Source organism: Panthera tigris, chromosome D3, assembly GCF_018350195.1.
Source record: "Panthera tigris isolate Pti1 chromosome D3, P.tigris_Pti1_mat1.1, whole genome shotgun sequence".
Taxonomy (NCBI): domain Eukaryota; kingdom Metazoa; phylum Chordata; class Mammalia; order Carnivora; family Felidae; genus Panthera; species Panthera tigris.
This window is the reverse complement of record NC_056671.1, coordinates 305601-325129: the sequence shown is the minus strand read 5'-3', so window position 1 is coordinate 325129 and position 19529 is coordinate 305601. Positions and strand designations below refer to the sequence as shown.

Genomic DNA, 19529 nt, shown 5'->3' with positions numbered 1-19529 from the left:
AAATAGGGTAGGAAAATTTGTTGAAACATAACAAAAATATACACAGCAGGTACAGTTGCCAGGTATTCACCATAAAACGCTGGCTGAGATCAAAAAAATTTTTTCTCTGCCCCCGTTGCACGTTATGCTTGCCATTAGCAAGCTACTGGTGGGTCAAGGTTCTTTCTTCATCACTGAAGACTGAATTTCTAGTAGTCCTGTCTTAATGGGTGCTTTAGTCTCCCACGGGAACTCACAGGGAAATACTACGAGGCTTGTCAGTGAATCTGTCAGGCTCCATACAGAGTCACCTGGCCCCAAATGTGTACCAGCGATTCCTTAATCCTGCAGATCAAACACTCCAGCAGTAATGGTAACCTCCTTCTCTGTTGATTCCCTGGCACAAGACGCTCAAACGGCATCAAGGACCTGTAATTGTGACGTTTGACAGGAGCCCAAGGTGCAAGGACAGAGAGCAGAAACCGCACGTGACGTCTCATCTCTCCCACCGCCTCTGTCAGCAGCTCCCAGCCAGATTCCAGCTGCTTTTCTTAGGGCAGTTGTTTCAAGACTGGACCCTGACCAGTAAGCCAGACAACAAATCCCACGTGACACTTCAGAATAATGAAGAGCTCCCCGTATGGGCTGCATGAGAAATTTGGGGTCAAGGTCATCCCCCAAAGCAATACTGTGTTAACCTAGGCCCTAACTCTTAATTTTGATACAGCCCCATATTCAAATAACATTTGCTCTTGGATGTGAAATCTAAAGACCGTTGTCCACGACTCTCCCTTTGTCTGATGAAAACAGTCATTTTTCTGTAATTCTAAACGTTACAATCATTCAGGAAAGGATTCTGACATTGTCAGGCATTACCAAGGAGAGGAATTACTAAAAATTCTAAACAGAGGTAGAGGGAACATGCATAGTAGATGGTTTCAACAGAGACAAGTTAGCAACGCAAGAAAATCACACATATAGGGAGTGATACAAAGCTCTGAATTTCACCAACATTCAAGACAGGCTTTTGGCATTTTCAAATACATTATTTAAAGATTTGGGGCACCTAAGGGGCGTCTGGGTGGCTCGGTTGGTTGAGCGTCCGACTTCAGCTCAGGTCAAGATCTCGCAGTTCATGAGTTCGAGCCCCGTGTCGGGCTCTGTGCTGACAGCTCAGATCCTCTGTCCCCCTCTCTCTCTGCTCCTCCCCAACGCGTACGCGCACTCTCTTTCAAAAATAAACATTAAAGAAGAAGAAGAAAAAATGCCCCTGAAAAATAACAGGAGGATATGTTTTGTGGGTATTTGATTTTATTAAAATTTTTAAAATGTTTATTTATTTTTGAGAGAGAGAGACAGAGCACGAGCGGGGGAGGGGCAGAGAGAGAGGGAGACACAGAATCTGAAGCAGGTTCCAGGCTCTGAGCTGTGAGCACAGACCCCGACGCGGGGCTCGAACCCACGAACTGCAAGACCATGACCTGAGCTGAAGTCGGACGCCCAACCGACTGAGCCACCCGGGAGCCCCTTGTGGGTATTTTATTTTTGCCAGCTCCACTTCTCGTCTGTTTAGATGACGAGCAATGCAGTTCAGAGTTTTTCTTTTGCTCACTTGGTCAGACATTAACTTGTATTCTTGCCTTTGCATGTTTAATGTGAACAATCTGGATGTAACTGGCGACTCAGAAGAGGCAGGAGATTTTACTGAAAAATTCCAGCTTCTGTTATTGAACACAGGGCATGGTAAGAGTTCCCAAACTCATTTGCATGTGCCAAAAAGTTGTGGCAATACAACTTAAACTATTTGTTAAATAATAACTAAATCATTTGGTCTGGCTTACCTTCTACTATGGTACAAGACAAACGATATACATTGTGCAGCACCCTTGAGAGATGCTGTGCTATAAACATGACATATACCATATTTACAGATTAATTTCACATATGCTATGAAATTATATAAATTCACAAGATGTAGCCATACTCAGGAATATAAGCCCTATATTTGTCTGAAGCAATAGGCTTTCTACTTGGCTGTCAAGATTACTGAACATACTCATACACAGACATACATATCTTTAAAGCTTCATAAGCTTATCACTTAAAATAGAATATATAATCTTTTTTTTAAAGATGCAATACCGTACTTGGAAATTGATTTTTTTTTTTGACATTGCTATGGACAAATTTTCCTATATTCATTTAAGTCATTATTTTTGTCCTCGATATGAATAACTTGATTTATGATGAGACTAGACCATTTGCTGAGCGCTTGTCTCTACTGCCTTTGCCACATTCACTGCACACAGAGGCTTACTCTCCAATTCGGCATTCTGACGTTCAAGGAAGTAGAACTTCCCGCCAATGACCTTCCTACACTCATGGCATTCGCAGGATTTTTATAAATGTGTTTTATGATATAGAGAGAAGGGTGATTATTTTCTTAAAAGTGTCTCACACTCGCTCTATTTCTAGGGTTTCTCTTCTGTGTGAGTTCTCTGATGTATCACGAGGTGTGATTTCTGGGAAAAAGCTTTCCCACAAGTGCTACATCCATAGGGCTTCTCTCCTGTGTGAGTCCTCTGATGTATGATGAGCTGTGACTTCCAAATAAATGCCTTCGTGCATTCCTTACATCCATAGGGCTTTTCTCCTGAGTGAGTTTTCTCATGTCTGAGGAGGAGTGACTTCCCACTGAAGGCTTTCCCACATTCGCTGCACCCATATGGTTTCTCTCCTGAATGAATTCTCTGATGTTTACGGAGACTTGACTTCTCCCTGAAGGCTTTCCCACATTCATTGCATTTATTGGGCTTTTCCTCTATGTGGGTTCTCTTATGAGTAATAAGTTGCGATTTCCCACTAAAGCCTTTCCCACATTCACCGCATGCATACGGTCTCTCTCCTGTATGACTTCGCTGATGAATAATGAGCTGGGACGTCTGAGAAAAGACTTTGCTGCACTCACTGCATTCATAAGGTTTCTCTCCTGTGTGAGTTCTCTGGTGTGTTATGAGATGAGACTTTCTAGAGAAGGCCTTCCCACACTCACATCCATAACGTTTTTCTCCTGTGTGAACCGTCTGATGTGTCACAAGGTGTGACTTCTGGGAAAAGGCTTTGCCACATTCACCGCATTTAAATGGTTTCTCTCCTGTGTGTGTTCTCTGATGTACAATGAGTCGTGACTTCTTGCTGGTGACTTTTCCACAATCGTTACATTCGTAGCATTTTGCTCCAACATGAGTTTTTCCATGTTCGGTATAGAAAAAGGATTTCTCATATCCATTGAATTTACCAGGTTTCCTTCTTCCACGGTTTCCAGCCTCAGTAAATAAACCTAACGAGTGTTTCAAATGTTTTCCATTTGAGACATGCTTACTGGACTTTTGCTTTAACGGTGCAAGGTTCATGCTGGGTTGGAATGTTTTTCCACTGGCGTTAGTTTCATGGACTTGTTCCGATTTTTTAATCCTGTCTTGGATTTCTTGGTGCCAAGCTTTGTAATCGTCAACTTTCCAGTATTCTAGAAAGGAGAATGATAAACATATTTTGTGGATTCAATAATCGTGAACAGGTGAACTAGAAGTGCAGAAAACATCATGCACAACTATACATGTTTGGGAATTAAAATTAAATAAAGTGCTCTCATGGAAACTGAGGTAGAAAACTAATAATAGATAAGGAAAAAGGGGAAAAAAAAAACCTTTGACTAAATAGGTTGCTAAAGGCCATGATATAATAATGTGTCCTAAGCGAAGGTAGGGTTTTATCTGAACACAATCTGCATTAAAAAGTTGCACTACAAGGTAGGAAATGATGACACCAAAGTTATTCCTTTGGTTATAGGCATAGAAGGAGTAAACTTCCATAAAAGAAATCAAGTAGAGAATAGAAGGAATGACCGCAGGTATATAATAGTAATCTGAGGCATTTAACAATAAAAAGGGAAAGAAAATAGGAGGGAATTAGAATGATGAGAAGAAAAAAACACAATGAATTCTCGGTACCAGTGAAAAGACAAGGGATCTATCAGCAGGATACGTTTGTGGCGTGGAGAGGGGAAAAGAACACACACGGTCTGAGGTGAGAAGGGTTGGGCTCCTTAGTACAGACCAGAGGAGCATAGCTCACTCTAAAATCAAAGCAAAGACGGACAGATTATCCTCACACAGATAAGTGATCTATATAAGATCTGGGTATCTGAGAAGCTCATATCCGTGGTTCTGAGTCCCTTCTAAAGGTTTAGTGATTGGAGAATTATCTAAACAGCATTTCAAAGGTGCCCATCCCTCACTGTCTTTACGTCCACTGTAAACTGACATGTATTTTTTTATTAAAATTTTTTTAATTTTTTTTTTATTTATTTTTGAGACAGAGAGAGACAGAGCATGAGCAGGGGAGGGCCAGAGAGAGAGGGAGGCACAGAATCCGAAGCAGGCTCCAGGCTCCCAGCTGTCAGCACAGAGCCCAACGCAGGGCTCGAACCCACGAACCGTGATATTGTGACCTGAGCTGAAGTCGGACGCTTAACCGACTGAGCCACCCAGGCGCCCCTAAACTGGCATTAAAATTCCACCTTCTCACATGTGACTCACCCGACAGGCTCTGACTTGGGACCTCTTCGCCTACTATCCAAGGCTGCTCTCGCTCCAGTTTGAAGATCACATCTGGTTTGATAAGTTGAAACCCTGTATGTGAAAAATCACACATGACTTGAGCCTAATTTATTGGGCTTCAGACTTCTGAGAATAAATAAATGCTTAGTTTCAGAGGCTGTGCAGGGAGGCCTTCCATCTGGGATGTGAGCGTGCACTCAACACAAAAAAGCGCTGAGAACTCGTGAATTCTTAAGCTAAAGCCTAAGTCATTGCACACTTCAAAGGCCCCCGTTGATAGTAGGCGAAGAGGAAATGGCAAGTGCCTGGGCAGAGCCCGAGTCCGCACAAGATGTCCTTACCCAGGGACACGAGACTGCTCACATTCTCCAGCATCACGTTTCTGTACAAGTTCTTCTGAGCAGAGTCCAGGAGCTGCCACTCGTCCCGTGTGAAGTTCACGGCCACATCCTCAAAAGCCAATGACCCCTGAAAGAGCATGTCCCTGCTGAATCTGAAGAAATGGATACCATAATAAAGGAAAGGCGGCAAGGCCCTGGAGTGGGAGCCCCCGGGAGCCGCCACGCCAAAGTGCCCAGTTCCCAGTAACGAATCGCAATTGCTCCGAGCCGGATGCCGGCTCCCTCTGTTCTTGTCTCTCTTACATCTAGAGTCGGTCACGTGACTGTGTGCCGGAGATAGGACGTACGAGGTGTGTGAGGGCCATCCGCGGGGAAGCTGCCGTTTTTGGGTAAAAGAGGTACTGATTTCGCCCTCTGCCCCCTCTACCTTTCTTCCTGCTGTTACCGCAGACGTTGCCCTCAGAGCTGCTGCAGCCACCTTGGGCCGTGAGACAATGTGAGTGAAGTTTGGCAGAGCAGAAACCTGGAAACATGTTGTCCTTTATGATACCGGTCATGAGCTGTGCCAGCCCAGGACCATCTGCTTCCGGGTGTCTTGCAGGAGAAAGTTCTATGGCCTTATTATCAGAGCTCCCACTATTTGTAAATGAAGTCATCTCTGATACACTGATTTTGACCATTCTTATCAGGATTCAGTACACAGGCTTTTTATCACATGCCTAGATTTGCATTATGCCTTACTGGAGAAACAGAAGTCTTAAAAATCCTGTAGTGTTTTAAGTGAGATAGTATGACCTAGAATGTTTATCGACCCACAAGTGTGTGAGGTTCCACTCTGGTGTCATCAACACGAAGGTGAACGGGATTCACTCTGTCCTCACAGGGCCCTCAATCTTGTCGCCAGGTCAAGTTACCACAGACGCTGGGGCCAGAGAACATACGTGGTTTAAACACAACTGTAAGGGGTTATCATTTACCCCTTAGATCGGCAAAAATGAAAACTTTTCAATATCCCGACAAGCCAAGAATATGGATGAATGCACTGCGGGTGTGGCTGGTTCAGAGTACCTTCTGTGTGCCAGCACTGGGGACAGTCACCTGTCTGCCAGCACCGGGGACAGAGTCACCTTCTGTGTGTCAGCAGTGGGGACAGTCACCTGTCTGCCAGCACTGGAGACAGAGTCACCTTCTATGTGCCAGCACTGGGGACAGTCACCTTCCGTGCACCAGCAGTGCTGTCCGCCCGGCTTGCACCTTAGAGCAGGGGCTGCAAATTGCCAAGCCCAGTCAGCACTTAGATGCTAAAATAAAGCTTCTTGAAAGCCAGCTTCCAGCCATCTGTTCACGTACGATCCATGACTCTCTTGCAGGACCGCAGGGGAGGTGAGCAGTTGCGCCAGGGATGTGTGGCTGGAAAAGCCTAAAATATTCACCTTCTGCTCCTGCCTTAGAGACTTTCTTGTACATGTCCGCCGGGCAATAAATACATTGGTGTTTAAAACAGCAAATCTGACAGACACCCGGGTGGCTCAGCGGGTTCAGTGTCTGACTTCGGCTCAGGTCATAATCTCGTTGTCCGTGGGTTTGAGCCCCGCGTCGGGCTCTGTGCTGACAGCTCAGAGCCTGGAACCTGTTTCGGATTCTGGTGTCTCCCTCTCTCTCTGCCCCTCCCCCACTCACACTCTGTCTCTTTCAAATGAATAAACGTTAAATAAATAACCGAACAGGGGTGCCTGGCTGGCTCAGTCCGTTGAGTGTCTGACTTTGGCTCAGGTCATGATCTCACAGTTCATGGGTTCGAGCCCCATGTCAGGCTCTCTGCTTATGGCTCAGAGCCTGGAGCCTGCTTCGGATTCTGTGTCTCCCTCTCTCTCTGCCCCTCCCCAACTAGCACTCTGTCCGTCTCTGTCTCTCAAAAAGTAAAATAAAAACGTTAAAAAATACACAAATAAATAAAATAAATTGTGAACTAATTCAACTCACTTCTAGAAAAAACCAGAATGATAAACCTCCACCCTACTTTCTAAAGGAAAGAGTCTATATACTCTGGAAAGTGAACAAAATGAAGCAAGTTATACTTCAGTTTCAACCATTTTTTATTTACAACATCTAGAATGCAGTAAAATATATATACAAAGAAGTATAAAAATGTGACCAAGAACTACGGCCACAGAAAGTAAAACCAGCCGACAGAAGGAGATCTACAGATGCCTAAGTTATGTGAATTAAGAGACAGACTCTAAAATAACAATACTAAATATGTTGAATAACTTAGAGGAAACATGGATATGATAAGTGAAGGGACGGAATCTTTCAGGAGAGAAAAGGAAATTAATTTTTTAAAAAAGAACCAAATAGAAACTCTAGACTGAACAGCTGATATTAAGTACTTATCAAATGGACTTAACAGCAGATGTTATGAAGGAAAAGATTCATGAACTTGAAAATCGATTAATAAAAACCATACAGGGGCACCTGGGTGGCTCAGTCGGTTAAGCGCCTGACTCTTGATTTCGGCTCAGGTCATGATGTCACAGTTCATGAGATCGAGCCCCGCATTGGGCTCTGTGCTGACAGTACGGAGCCTGCTTGGGATTCCCTCTCCCTCTCTCTGCCCTTCCCCTACACTTGCTCTCTCGGTCTCAAACTAAATAAAATAAAGTTAAAAAAAAATAACATACACAGTATAAAGTACTGGAAACAATGTATCAAGTGTCAGTGACCTGTAGGACAATATAAAAACATCTTATACACCATAATTGGAGGGTCAGAAGAAAGAAAATAGGACAGAAAAAAATATTTGAGTAAATAATGGCTGGAAATGTTCCAAATGTGAAGAAAAACATTCCACAGACACAAGAAACTCAAAGTATCCCAATCAGGATACATATAAAGAAAACCAGACCGAGGCTCATCAGAGCCAGATTGCTCAAAACTAAAAATAAAATCTTAAAATCAGCCAGAGGGTAAGACGCAGTACATTCCAGGGATCAACATAAGAGGGATGGGACAACTGACCTCTCACCAGAAACAATGCAAGCCAACGTATAATGGAATGTCCAAAATGTTCAAACAAACAAAAAAATCTAGCATGTTTTTCAGGAAAAAAACCCAAAACAACCCTTTCAAAGGGTGGCTGCATGGAGACAGCACAGCATGTGTCCACCAACACCGAAGGCCTCGTCAAGGAGGGTGGGCCCATCGCATGGTGAGAAGAAGGAGGGAGGAAGCCCAGAAGAAAGTGCTTCGTTCCTGTGCCTGGGGACTCAGGCTGTGGAAAGCAGGAGGGCAGAGTCGCGCAGAAGCACATGTCCTCCAACACCCGAGAACAGGGACCACCACACAAACGCTCCAAAAGAAGGCAGGGAAAAGAAACAAAGAACAAATAGTACAAATAGAAAACAAATAGCAAGATGCTAGACTTCAACCCAAATATGTCAATAATTACTTAAAATGTTAACGGACTAAATAAACATTCCACAGAAAAGAGAGATTATCAGACTGGAAAAAGTAAGACCTACCTATAGGATACTTACAAAAGACACACTTAATGATGATTTTTAAAAATTTATTTAATTTTGAAAGACAGAGAGAGACAGAGTGTGAGCAGGGGAAGGGCAGAGAGAGGGAGACACAGAATCTGAAGCAGGCTCCAGGCTCAGCTGTCAGCACAGAGCCCGACGCGGGGCTCGAATCCACGAACCGTGAGATCGTGATCTGAGCCAAAGTCAGTGACTTAACCGACTGAGCCACCCAGGTGCTCAAGACACAATTACAGAGGTACAAATAAGTTAGACGTAAAATACAGGAAAGGGTAATAGCACTCAGACATTCATATGGAAACTAGTGTAGCTACATTAATATTAAACAAAGTAAGCTTCAAGATAAGGGGTATTGCTTATATAAAAGATAAAAAAGGACATTTCATAACAACAGAAGGGTCAATTCATCAAGAAAACATAATAATCCTAAATGTGCAAACATTTAATAACAAAGCTTCACCTGGCGGCTGGGCGGCTGAGTCGGTTAAGTGTCCAATTCCACTCAGATCATGATCTCTCAAGTCGTGGGTTCAAGCCCTGCGTCAGGCTCTCTGCTGTCAGCATGGAGCCCATTTCAGATCCTCTGTCCCCCTCTTTTTCTGCCCTTCCCCTGCTCATAGGTTTGCACACACGCGCGCTCTCTCTCTCTCTCTCTCAAAAACGAACAAATATTGAAAAAAAAGTAACAGAGGGGCACCTGGGTGGCTCAGTTGGTTAAGCTTCTGACTTCAACTCAGGTCATGATCTCACAGTTTGTGGGTTCAAGCCCCACATCAGGCTCTGTGCTGACAGCTCAGAGCCTAGAGGTTACTTGCTTCAGATTCTGTGTCTCCCTCTCTCTCTCTGCCCCCTGTGCTCTGACTCTCTCTCCAAAATAAATAAACATTAAAAAAATTGTTTTAATAAAAATAAAAAAATAACAGAGCTTCAAAATACATGACGAAAATACTGACATAAATAAATGGGTGCAGTTTCAATTGCATAAGGCGAAAAAAGTGATGGATGTGGATGGTAGTGATGGTTGCACAATATTATGAACATGTTTATGTCTATCTTATCATAATCAAAAAACAGAAAACATTATCAGCAATAATTAAAAGAATGCAAGCTAAAAATACAAGGAAATGTCATTTTTCATCTATCAGGTTGGCAAGGATAAAAAGTTGACATGGGGGCGCCTGGGTGGCTCGGTTGGTTAAGCGTCTGACTCTTGATCTCAGTTCACGTCATGAGCTCAGTCTTGATCTAGGGTCATGAGTTCAAGCCCCGTGTTGGGCTCCATGCTGGGCATGGAGCCTACTTAAAAAAAAAGAAAAGAAAAAAAAAAAGGTGATACAACTCAGTGTTGGTAAGGATGTGGGGAAGAGTCAGCAAAACACTGTTGATAAAACAAATTTGAATACGCTTTTAGAAGGCAATTTTGTAATCTCTATTAATATGTAAAACTTACATGGCCTTTGACCCAGAAATTCTATGTCTGGGCATTTATTGTACATAAACTCTTGTACAAATCCTCAAAAAAAACTGGAGGTTTTCACCGGCTCTCAATAATTGATTGAACCAGTAGACAAAAATCAGTAAGAATATAGAATTGAACATGCTATCAACTGATTTAACCTAATTGACATTTATTTATTGAACATTCCATCCAACAACACATTCTCCTTGACTCACATGGGTTATTCCCAAAGATACACCATATGCTGGACCATAAAATAAGTCCCAAAGAATTGATATCATAAGGAGACGTTCTCTGACCATTAAAAAATACAATCAGAACGTAATAACAAAAAGGTATGTAGAGAACTCCTCACCTCAAGTATTTGTAAATTAAGCAGCACACTTTACATGATTCAGGGTCAAAGAATAAATCACAGTGAACATATTTTGGATTTCATTCTAACAAAAACAAAACAGACCAAACACCCCACAGTACTGGGGCACTCTACTGGAGAAGCCTTACATGGATCTTAGGACAGTCAATTTTAGACACGTCTCAGCCATGCAGATGTGGCTCTTTTCATACAAGATATGAATTGGGGCACATATTCATTCAGTTCACCGGTTTAATGATTCCCTGTACCGTGCTGGTAATCTAATTGAGTCTATGATGCCAGCCAGATTAGTCAATCTGATGTGTGAAGCTGTTCAACTCGTGAATGACTTCTGAGGGTGATTAGATATTCAATGTGATCCAGACTTATGCTGAGAAGTCAGTTCTCTGGAAAAACAGTCCTAATTTGTAGCATTTGCTAATCTGTGTTGAAAATATTCCTACCATGGCTGATTTCAAGCTATCAAAGTTTAATAACTGGTTTACAAAACTCAGAATTTAAGTTTTGCAAGTTGGTATGAGCTGACTCCAACACATTACTGGTAATTAAAAAAACAAAACAAAACAAAACAAAACAAAAGAGTGATTTTATGCCAAACACAAGATCTGGATTTCACATCCTATATAGGTTATTGTCCCTACAAAAATAGTATATTTAATTTTGAAACAAATATCTTAATGCAAACAACACACACATTTTAGGCCCTTCTCTTCAACCATCACACTGAAACATTGGAAGGAATCATTAAAAAAGTTGCTATTAAAACTTGAATGGTTTAGCAACTTTAATGGTTGCTATTAAAACTTGAATGGGGCGCCTGGGTGGTTCGGCTGGGTGCACGTCCAAGTCTTGATATCAGCTCAGGTCATGATCCCAGGGTTGTGGGATCAAGCCCCAAGTCTGGCTCCGCACTGAATGTGGAACCTGCGTGGGATTTTCTCTCCCTTTGTGCCCCACCTCCCTGCTCATGCTCGCTCACTCTATCTCTCTAAAAAAATAAATAAATACATAAAATTAAAAATAAAATTTAAAAACTTGAATGGAAAAAAATCTCGATATACTGGCCCAACAGCAGAATGTATCTAATGGAAGAGGACATTTGCAGTGTGAATTACCACACTGATGAATTCTGCAAGAATCAAGGTGAGAAGAAAAGAAGTCAAATATATTAAAGAAAAGTTTTTAAACTCAGAGCATAGATCCAGAAGAGAATACCCATCAAGCATTCCAAAACTGGAGAAAATGGAGAATAAAGGGGAGGAAATAATCAGGGAAGCAAAACGGGAAAATTGCCCAAAGTTGAAGGCAGGCAAAAGCTTTTCCAACTGAAAGCAATAAAAAAATGTAAATTAAAAAAAAAAAAAAAGTGACAGGGTGCCTGGGTAGCCCAGTTGGTTAAGTATCTGACTTCAGCTCAGGTCATGATGTCATAGTTCGTGGGTTCGAGCCCCGCGTCGGGCTCTGTGCTGACAGCTCAGAGCCTGGAGCCTGCTTCAGATCCTGTGTCTCCCTTTCCTTCTGCTCCTTCCCCATTCGTGCTCGCTTGCTCTCTCTCTCTCAAAAAATGAATAGACCTTAAAAAAAATGTGAATAAAAATTTTATGCCCAGACACATCAGTGGATACAGAAGAAAATGCAATGAAAACCACAAGGTACCATTTCACACCCACTAGAATGGCCACAGTGAGACAGTGACAGTGTTGATGAGGAGGTGGAGAAATGGAAGCCCTTATATATTGCTGGTGGGATTGTCAAATGAATCAGCAACTTAAAAAACACAGTTTGTCAGTTTCTCAAAATGTTAAATATAGTTACGACACGAACCAGCCATTGCACTCCTAGGCATGTATCCCAAGAGAACAGAAAACATATGCACAAATGTTCACGGTAGCATCAGCCATAATCGCCAAAATGTGGAAATAACCCAAATGTTTAGCAAATAAGGAACTGATAAAATGTGGTATAGTCACACAACAGATTATCATTCCACAACAAAAGACAATAAAGTATTAAAATATGTCCCCTCTTGAAAGCGAGCTACACGAAAGAAGCCAGTCGCAACAGAACAGGTGTGATTCCATTGATATGAAATGGGGAGAAGGGGCAAATCCAGAGACACAGAGAGCGTACTGTGCTTGCCTAGAGCCGGGGCAGGGAGAAATGGGGAACACCTGCTAACGGGGTGCTCTTTTAGGAGGATGAACAATTAGATGGTTGCAGAAGTCTCTAAACTTACTAAAAAACAGTAAAAGGGGCGCCTGGGTGGCTCAGTCAGTTGAGCGTCCGACTTCAGCTCAGGTCACGATCTTGCAGTTTGTGAGTTCGAGCCCCGCGTCGGGCTCTGTGCTGGCAGCTTAGAGCCTGGAGCCTGCTTCTAATTCTGTGTGTGTGTCTCTCTCTCAAAAATAAATAAACATTAAAAACCAGTAAATTGTTCACTTTAAATGGGTGAATTGTATGGAACCATAACTGAGGAAATAAATGAATTACTTACCTGGGACTTAGTCATTTTCTGCCACACTTGGGAAATGGCCAGTAACTTTAGGCTCTGCTCTATCCTTCTTAACTCCTCTGGTCAGGACTCTCTTCACCAAGGATTCACCTCTGGGACTTCTTTATCTCAAATAAGCCAATTACTTCATGGAAACCGGAATCTGTTGAATCAGTTAACAAAGTCTCTTTAGTAGATGCAAATCTCCCTCTTTTGCTGAAAACTCACCTTCATTTAAAGCTCAAACTGTGTTTTCTATAGACTCTAAACAGACTTTAAATGGGTGATGAGTATTAAGGAGGACACTTGTGATGAGCATTGGGTGTGGTATCTGAGCGATGAAGCACTAAATTCTACACCCGAAGCCAACTTTACCATATATGTTAACTAACTAGAATTTAAATAAACTTAAATGAAAAAAAAAAATACTCTAGGCTCCTGGGTGACTCAGTCAGTTAAGCATCCAACTCTTAATTTTGGCTCAGGTCATGATTTCACAGTTCGTGGGATCGAACCCCGCGCTGGGTTCCACAAAGAGTGGAACCTGCTTGGGATTCTCTATCCCTCTGCCCTTCCTCTGCTCGTGCTCTCTCTCTCTCTCTCAAAATAAATAAACTTTTTTAATTTAATTTAATTTTTTTAAATGTTTTATTTATTTTTGAGGGAGAGAGAGACAGAGCGCAAGCAGGGGAGGAGAGAGAGAGGGAGACACAGAATCTGAAGCAGGCTTCAGGCTCCGAGTTGTCAGCACAGAGCCCGACGCGGGGCTCAAACTCACGAACCGTGAGATCATGACCTGAGCTGAAGTCAGATGCTTAACTGACTGAGCCACCCAGGTGCCCCAATAAACAAACTTTTAAAAAAAGACCGTAAACAGATCTAACAAGGACTCAAACAGCAGCGTACGCAGAAGGAACCCCACAGCATTGATAGCATTTAACCAAGCATTCATCGTCTCTGAAAGGAAGGGAGACAGCAATGGTGTGTGTGTAAAATACATAGCAAACAGGAAATAAGATCAATTTCATTTAAAAAATGTTTTCAATGTTTGTTTATTTTTGAGAGAAAGAGACACACACACAGAGTATGAGTGGCAGAGGGGCAGAGAGAGAGGAGACACAGAATCCGAAGCAGGCTCCAGGCTCTGAGCTGTCAGCACAGAGCCCGACGTGGGGCTGGAACCCACGAATCACGAGATCGTGACCTGAGCTGAAGTCAGATGCTTAACCCACTGAGCCACCCAGGCACCCCTTGAACATCAATTTCATTTTTAAATAAAGGCATGAATAAAAGAGGAAAGTGAATCCAACCATTCATGAAATGAATAACTCAGCTGAGTTTCTCCTCAAAATACAACAAACAATTCATTTTAAGGTCATAACGTTCTTTGAGAGTTCTAAATTAGTTAATACATGTAAGTACCTTAGAACTATAACTGGCACATACACATTTAGTCAATGCTAGTTAGCGCTCTTACTATTACAGGACATGATTATAGAGAAATCAGAAAATACATATCAACTAACAATTATTACCCATAACCCCACTACTTCAAAGGTACCTCTCTCATAGGGTGTTAGAAACCATCTGACATTGTTACAAAACTGTGATCTTACAGTCTTACATTTTTGAATCGCCTTTTATGCTATATAGTAAACCCACTTTCAGACCAATAAATATAACTGCAGACCTGTGATTACATCGTATAAAAACTCAATCAATTTTCAACCAACACCTGATATCCAGGCATCCCTCGTCTTCGATCCCTGACCCCAAGTCCACCCAATCAGCAGCCTCAAAGACCTCCCAGTCAATTCCACAGCTCACTAATCAACCATTTGCAAAAGCCCATTCACCACTTACTCCACCAGTCATACTCCCAACAAGCCCTGTGAGTCCCAGTCACCAGGCACATTCGGCTCATCACTAACTCCCACAACCCTATCACTTACACCAATAAGTCCCTCATTCACCCCCCGACTTACTAACTCCCACAGGCTTCCCGATGACTCCTCCGACTGTCCCCACATACTGTCGCCTCAGTTGTCCAAATCTACTATGTCCCCAGTCATTCCCACAGCCCCCCAGTTACTCACAGCCAAATGTCTACCAGTCTCTGCCTCCACCTGCAGGCTACCAAGTCACCAACCCCATAGTACCACAATCAGTCACTAACCCATAGTTCCACAATCACTACTCTTTCTTCCTTTTCTTTTTTGTTTTTAAAGGCGAACTCTGCGCCCAGCCTGGGGCTTGAACTCACAACCCCCGAGTTCAATAATTGCACACGCCAGCGACTAGGCCAGCCAGGTGCCCCAATACTCTTCTGATTGATACCCAGGCCTTCCTAATGGCTCAATCATTCCTACTGTCCCCAATTCCTCACCCATCAGGCACCCTAATGCTGATCTCTGGATTCCCCAGTCACTGATGTAAACTGACATCCTAGGCTCACTTCCTCCGTGAGCCTATAATTAGTGACACACACAGCGCCCCCCACACCTCCACTGGCCTCCCAAACTACTCAACCCTAAGGCAAAGTAACAGGTTAATGAGAAAAATCCCCCTCCAGTAATGTCCCCCCACTCACAGAGCTCTTGCAAACCCCAGCAATCCCCAAACCACACAAGACCCCAATCTATCACCCCGAAAATATTCAACTTCACGCTCCCTCCAATCAGCAAATTCTATTTGCCCTTCACTAACCCCACCAGGCGCCCGATTTCTGCACTCCACAGCTGCCCCAATCACGGACACCCCGAAGGCGCCCCCAGCCCACATCACCGACACCTTGAGACCAGCTCAGGCCTGCGGCCCCATCTTTCACTCCCCGAAGGTGACTTTAAGGCACGAATGCTTTAAATCTCTAATTCTGTCCCACCACTTTCTGCAGACCCCCGAACGCCGCCCTAACAGGTCCACAACCACCCCTCGCCCCACGCACCCCGCCAGCCCCGCCCCCACACTCGTCCGGACAGGCCCCCGCTCACTCACCTCACTACCCGTCACCGAGCCCCACGGCCCCTTCAGCAGGCGTCGGCCCCCAGCCGCTCTCGGCCCCGCTCCCTCCAGCGCCCTCCGCGCAGGCCCAGTCACCCATCCCCGGAGTCCCCTGCTCCGATCCTGCCTGACCGGCCCGCTCTGCCCCGCCGCCCCAGACCCCACTGGCCCCACACGCTGCCCTGACCCGCAGAACGCGCACCGGGGACACCGCGGGGCCCGCGCGGACACCGAGGCCGCCCCCGCCCCGCAGCCCGCCCGCTCCCCACACGGCCCACCCCTCCGGCCAGTAGTACCAAGGTTCGCCCGGCCCACCGAGGAAGCGTGCGCGCAGCACTACATTTCCCAGAGTGCCGCGCGTCCCAGAACTACATCTTCCAGAGGGCTCCGCGGCGCGCCTGGCCATATAAACTCCCAGGGCTTTTCACCAGTTCCCTGGTTGCAGGGCGCCGGCTGAGTGTATACGCGCTGGTGAACGAATGCGGGAGTTGGTGGTTTCTCGTTCCTTCCATAGGAGAGCCTTTCAGTCAGGGAGAAGCACGCAACTTAACAAACTCCGGTACTAATGAAAGTAGGGGCCTGATTGTGCTCGGAGGACTTGCAGACCGGAAAGCAGTCTGGGGTGCCCAGCTGGCTCAGTCGGTGGAACAGCCACTCCGGATCTCAGGGTTGTGGGTTGAGCCCCACTTCGGTGTAGCGAGTAAAAATATAATATTAAAGGGCGCCTGGGGCTCAGTCCATTAAGCCTTCCACTCGCGATACCAGCTCAGGTCATGACCCCAGGGCCCTGAGACCAAGCCCCACATTGGGCTCTGCACTGAGCGTGGAACCTGCTTGGGATTCTCGCCCTCTGCCCGTCCCCTGCTTGCGCATGCGTGCGTGCGCTCTCTCAAAATTAAAAAACAAACAACTAAAATCTTAAAAAAAAAAAATTGGTGCCTGGGTGGCTCAGTCCGTTGAGTGTCTGACAGAGTTCAGCTCAGGTCATGATCTCACAGTTGGTGAGTTGGATCCCTGCATGGGGCTCACTGCTGTCAGCGCAGAACATGCTTGGAATTCTTCTCCCTCTCTTGCTCTCCCCCCTCCCCTGCTCACACTCTCTCTCAAAAATAAAAATAAAATCAATTAATTAAATTAAACCTTTGGGGAAAAGACCGTAAAGGAATCCAAGGACAAGTGCGTCTCCCATGGGCTGAGCACTGGACATTGGGGTGTGGAATCCAGGTCTGGTCCTGCACTATGTGGTTTCGTGGGGATTCGGATCAGGTGATATCTGACACAGAAAGCACAGGGTAGATGTGAGTAAATCTTTTTAGTGTGCCTCATCTCTTTTTAGAAGTTGTGCTCACTAAACTGTAAGTATCCTACTCTTTTAAGATTCGAAGGATTAGGGGAGCCCCCAGTTTAGCATGGGGGGAAAAAAGCGAGGTGAGCCAAGGGCTGGGCAGAGCATTAACTCTTAACACTGCCGACAAGTAAACGAAAGCTGGTCTCTTGATGTTTCAGGAGTATTTGAATGATAAACATGTTGGAAACTGGTGACAGCTCAGAATTGGTTTGGGTTACCTAGTTGAATGGAAGCTAGAGTTCGTTGTTCCCAATGATCACGCTCACACATATTAATTCATTCAACAGTTTACTCAGTAAACATACAGGTACAGAGATTTTCTTTTCAAGCACAGCAGAGAGATGTGTGTGCACCAGTCTGAGCTCCCACAGGCGCCCTTGCTCTCCAGGTGCACCAGGCAGTGGAAACACATGCCAGCAACTTACAGCCTGCTTCTCACCAAAGGGACAACAGCTGACCTTGTTCATTAGCTGTCTGCCCTGTCCTTGTGTGTGAGGCACAGGTGGCCCAGATCTCAGATGTCATTGCCTGACACATTCTGCTCTGTACAAACACCTACAACAGAATAAGTATATATGACTTGTTCATGCACTTAGAGCGGCCCTGTGGCCACCATGGTTTGGAGATAAAGCCACACAGCCATTCCAATGGCTGCAGTGGTAGTTTAATATGCTTCCTTAACATAACCCCTCTCTAACAAATGCTAGAAGTTAATCTGCTTCCCCATCTTCTTGGGAATCTCAGCTTGATGTGGGTTTTTTGTAAATAATTTTAATGCTAGGAATCATAGCAATGCTTTAAATGAGAATCTAATTACAAATGTCACTTCATTTGTATCTCTCTTATCTTACCAGTGGCTGCTTCTATAGCTACACTATTTGTTGGGCACTTTTAATGATTTAGGTGTTGTAAAATATCTATGTATAATGACTTAGTTATTCAATAAAGTTGGTGTTCCCTGGTTTATTTAATCTTAGCATCTGAAAGGAATAGGCTCAATGACAAGATGTCCAGACTACCTGGATTCAATGAGTAGTCACTGTGACCTAAGTTACAAAGACCCCCAAAGAAAATAAAGTTACCAGATGGCACCACCAAGTCCACAGGTGGGGTGAGCCACGCTGGGAGGCGCCTCGTAACTTAGGTACTGGTCATGCTTGTGAGCTGGTCACAAGATGTTACACTGCCTGTGTCTATGCTGCAGACAGACATGATGAGATGAAGTTTTCTAAGATAATGAGAGTGAGTGTGGCCTGACCCTTCAGCATGACAAAGGGGTGGGGAGGGAAAAGCTGTTAGGCTTATGTGCTGCCACCTAGAGGGCACACGGCACTGTTGCAGACACTGCCACAGCTGACTGTCACAGTGCTAGTCCAGTTGTGCCCAAGCCTTGAAATATTTATTTCATTTGCTAGCTAATTCCTTAAAGACAGGATCAGAGTTACACACAAGTTTACTGGTACAGACTACAGTGTGAATGGTGCCGTTGCGGTTGTACAAAAAGGAACACCTGCGTGAAAAGCTTCTTCAAAATGCAGATCGAAATGCAAACACAAATGGGAGAGAAAATACAGGGGTGCCTGGGTGGCTCAGTCAGTTGAGCGTCCGACTTCGGCTCAGGTCATGATCTCACGGCTTGTGGGTTCGAGCCCTGTGTCGGGCTCTGTGCCGACAGCTCGGAGCCTGGAGCCTGCTTCGGATTCTGTGTCTCCCTCTCTCTCTGCCCCTCCCCACTCATGCTTTGTCTCTCTCTCAGAAATAAATAAACATTAAAAAAATTAAAAAAAGAGGGGCGCCTGGGTGGCGCAGTTGGTTAAGCGTCCGACTTCAGCCAGGTCACGATCTCGCGGTCCGTGAGTTCGAGCCCCGGGTCAGGCTCTGGGCTGATGGCTCGGAGCCTGGAGCCTGTTTCCGATTCTGTGTCTCCCTCTCTCTCTGCCCCTCCCCCGTTCACGCTCTGTCTCTCTCTGTCCCAAAAATAAATAAAAAACGTTGAAAAAAAAATTTTTTTTTAAATTAAAAAAAGAAAAAGAAAATACAGCTGTGCAGCCCGATGCAATATCTCCCTTCAAAAGTGGTTACCAGACTGGGTGAGAGAGGGTACAGAAAGGTGAAATGAAGTCTTAAGAGGTATTCGACAAATGACGGGACGGTGCTGCTACGTTGGGCCTCTTTGGTGGTTTATTTCATCCTAACTTATTACACTTCACGAGGCTGGGTAGTGTGTGACAGGCACTGGGGTGGAGCCCCTGAAGTGATTCTCTGTAGTAATGCTGACCCGCTGACATGGAAGTCTTGTGTGGGGGTTACAGATTACATAGATTATATGTAATAAAAAGCAACAGACTCTGGAATGAGGACATTTTAACTGCAC

The 19529-nt window shown here is 44.6% G+C and overlaps 2 protein-coding genes across 3 annotated transcripts; one reads left to right on the top strand and one right to left on the bottom strand.

Moving 5' to 3' along the window:
* Positions 1-1459: 1459 nt before the first annotated feature.
* Positions 1460-16182, bottom strand: LOC102960200 (zinc finger protein 84-like). Of its 2 annotated transcripts, none has more exons than XM_042961651.1 (5): positions 16104-16182; positions 12811-12970; positions 4940-5066; positions 4578-4670; positions 1460-3505 (listed from the first exon to the last, which is right to left on the bottom strand). In XM_042961651.1, exons 2-5 carry the CDS (start codon positions 12823-12825, stop codon positions 2451-2453), a joined length of 1290 nt encoding a protein of 429 aa, XP_042817585.1. In that variant the 5' UTR covers positions 12826-12970; positions 16104-16182; the 3' UTR covers positions 1460-2450. The 2 variants fall into 2 exon arrangements, with proteins under 2 accessions (XP_042817585.1, XP_042817584.1); XM_042961650.1 differs by lacking the exon at positions 16104-16182 and adding an exon at positions 15802-15953.
* Positions 14813-16264, top strand: LOC122232704 (predicted GPI-anchored protein 58). Its single transcript, XM_042962792.1, has 2 exons — positions 14813-14962; positions 15701-16264. Exons 1-2 carry the CDS (start codon positions 14813-14815, stop codon positions 16262-16264), a joined length of 714 nt encoding a protein of 237 aa, XP_042818726.1.
* The last annotated feature ends 3265 nt before the right edge of the window (positions 16265-19529 follow it).

Coding starts and splice junctions, on each gene's coding strand:
- LOC122232704 (XM_042962792.1), top strand. CDS start 14,813: ATGACTCCTCCGACTGTCCCCACATACTGTCGCCTCAGTTGTCCAAAT. Junction 14,963..15,700: donor ACCAAGTCACCAACCCCATA/GTACCACAATCA, acceptor CACTTTCTGCAG/ACCCCCGAACGCCGCCCTAA.
- LOC102960200 (XM_042961651.1), bottom strand. Junction 4,671..4,939: donor GAGCAGTCTCGTGTCCCTGG/GTAAGGACATCT, acceptor TTTCACATACAG/GGTTTCAACTTATCAAACCA. Junction 3,506..4,577: donor CCCAAGTCAGAGCCTGTCGG/GTGAGTCACATG, acceptor TCTCCTTTCTAG/AATACTGGAAAGTTGACGAT.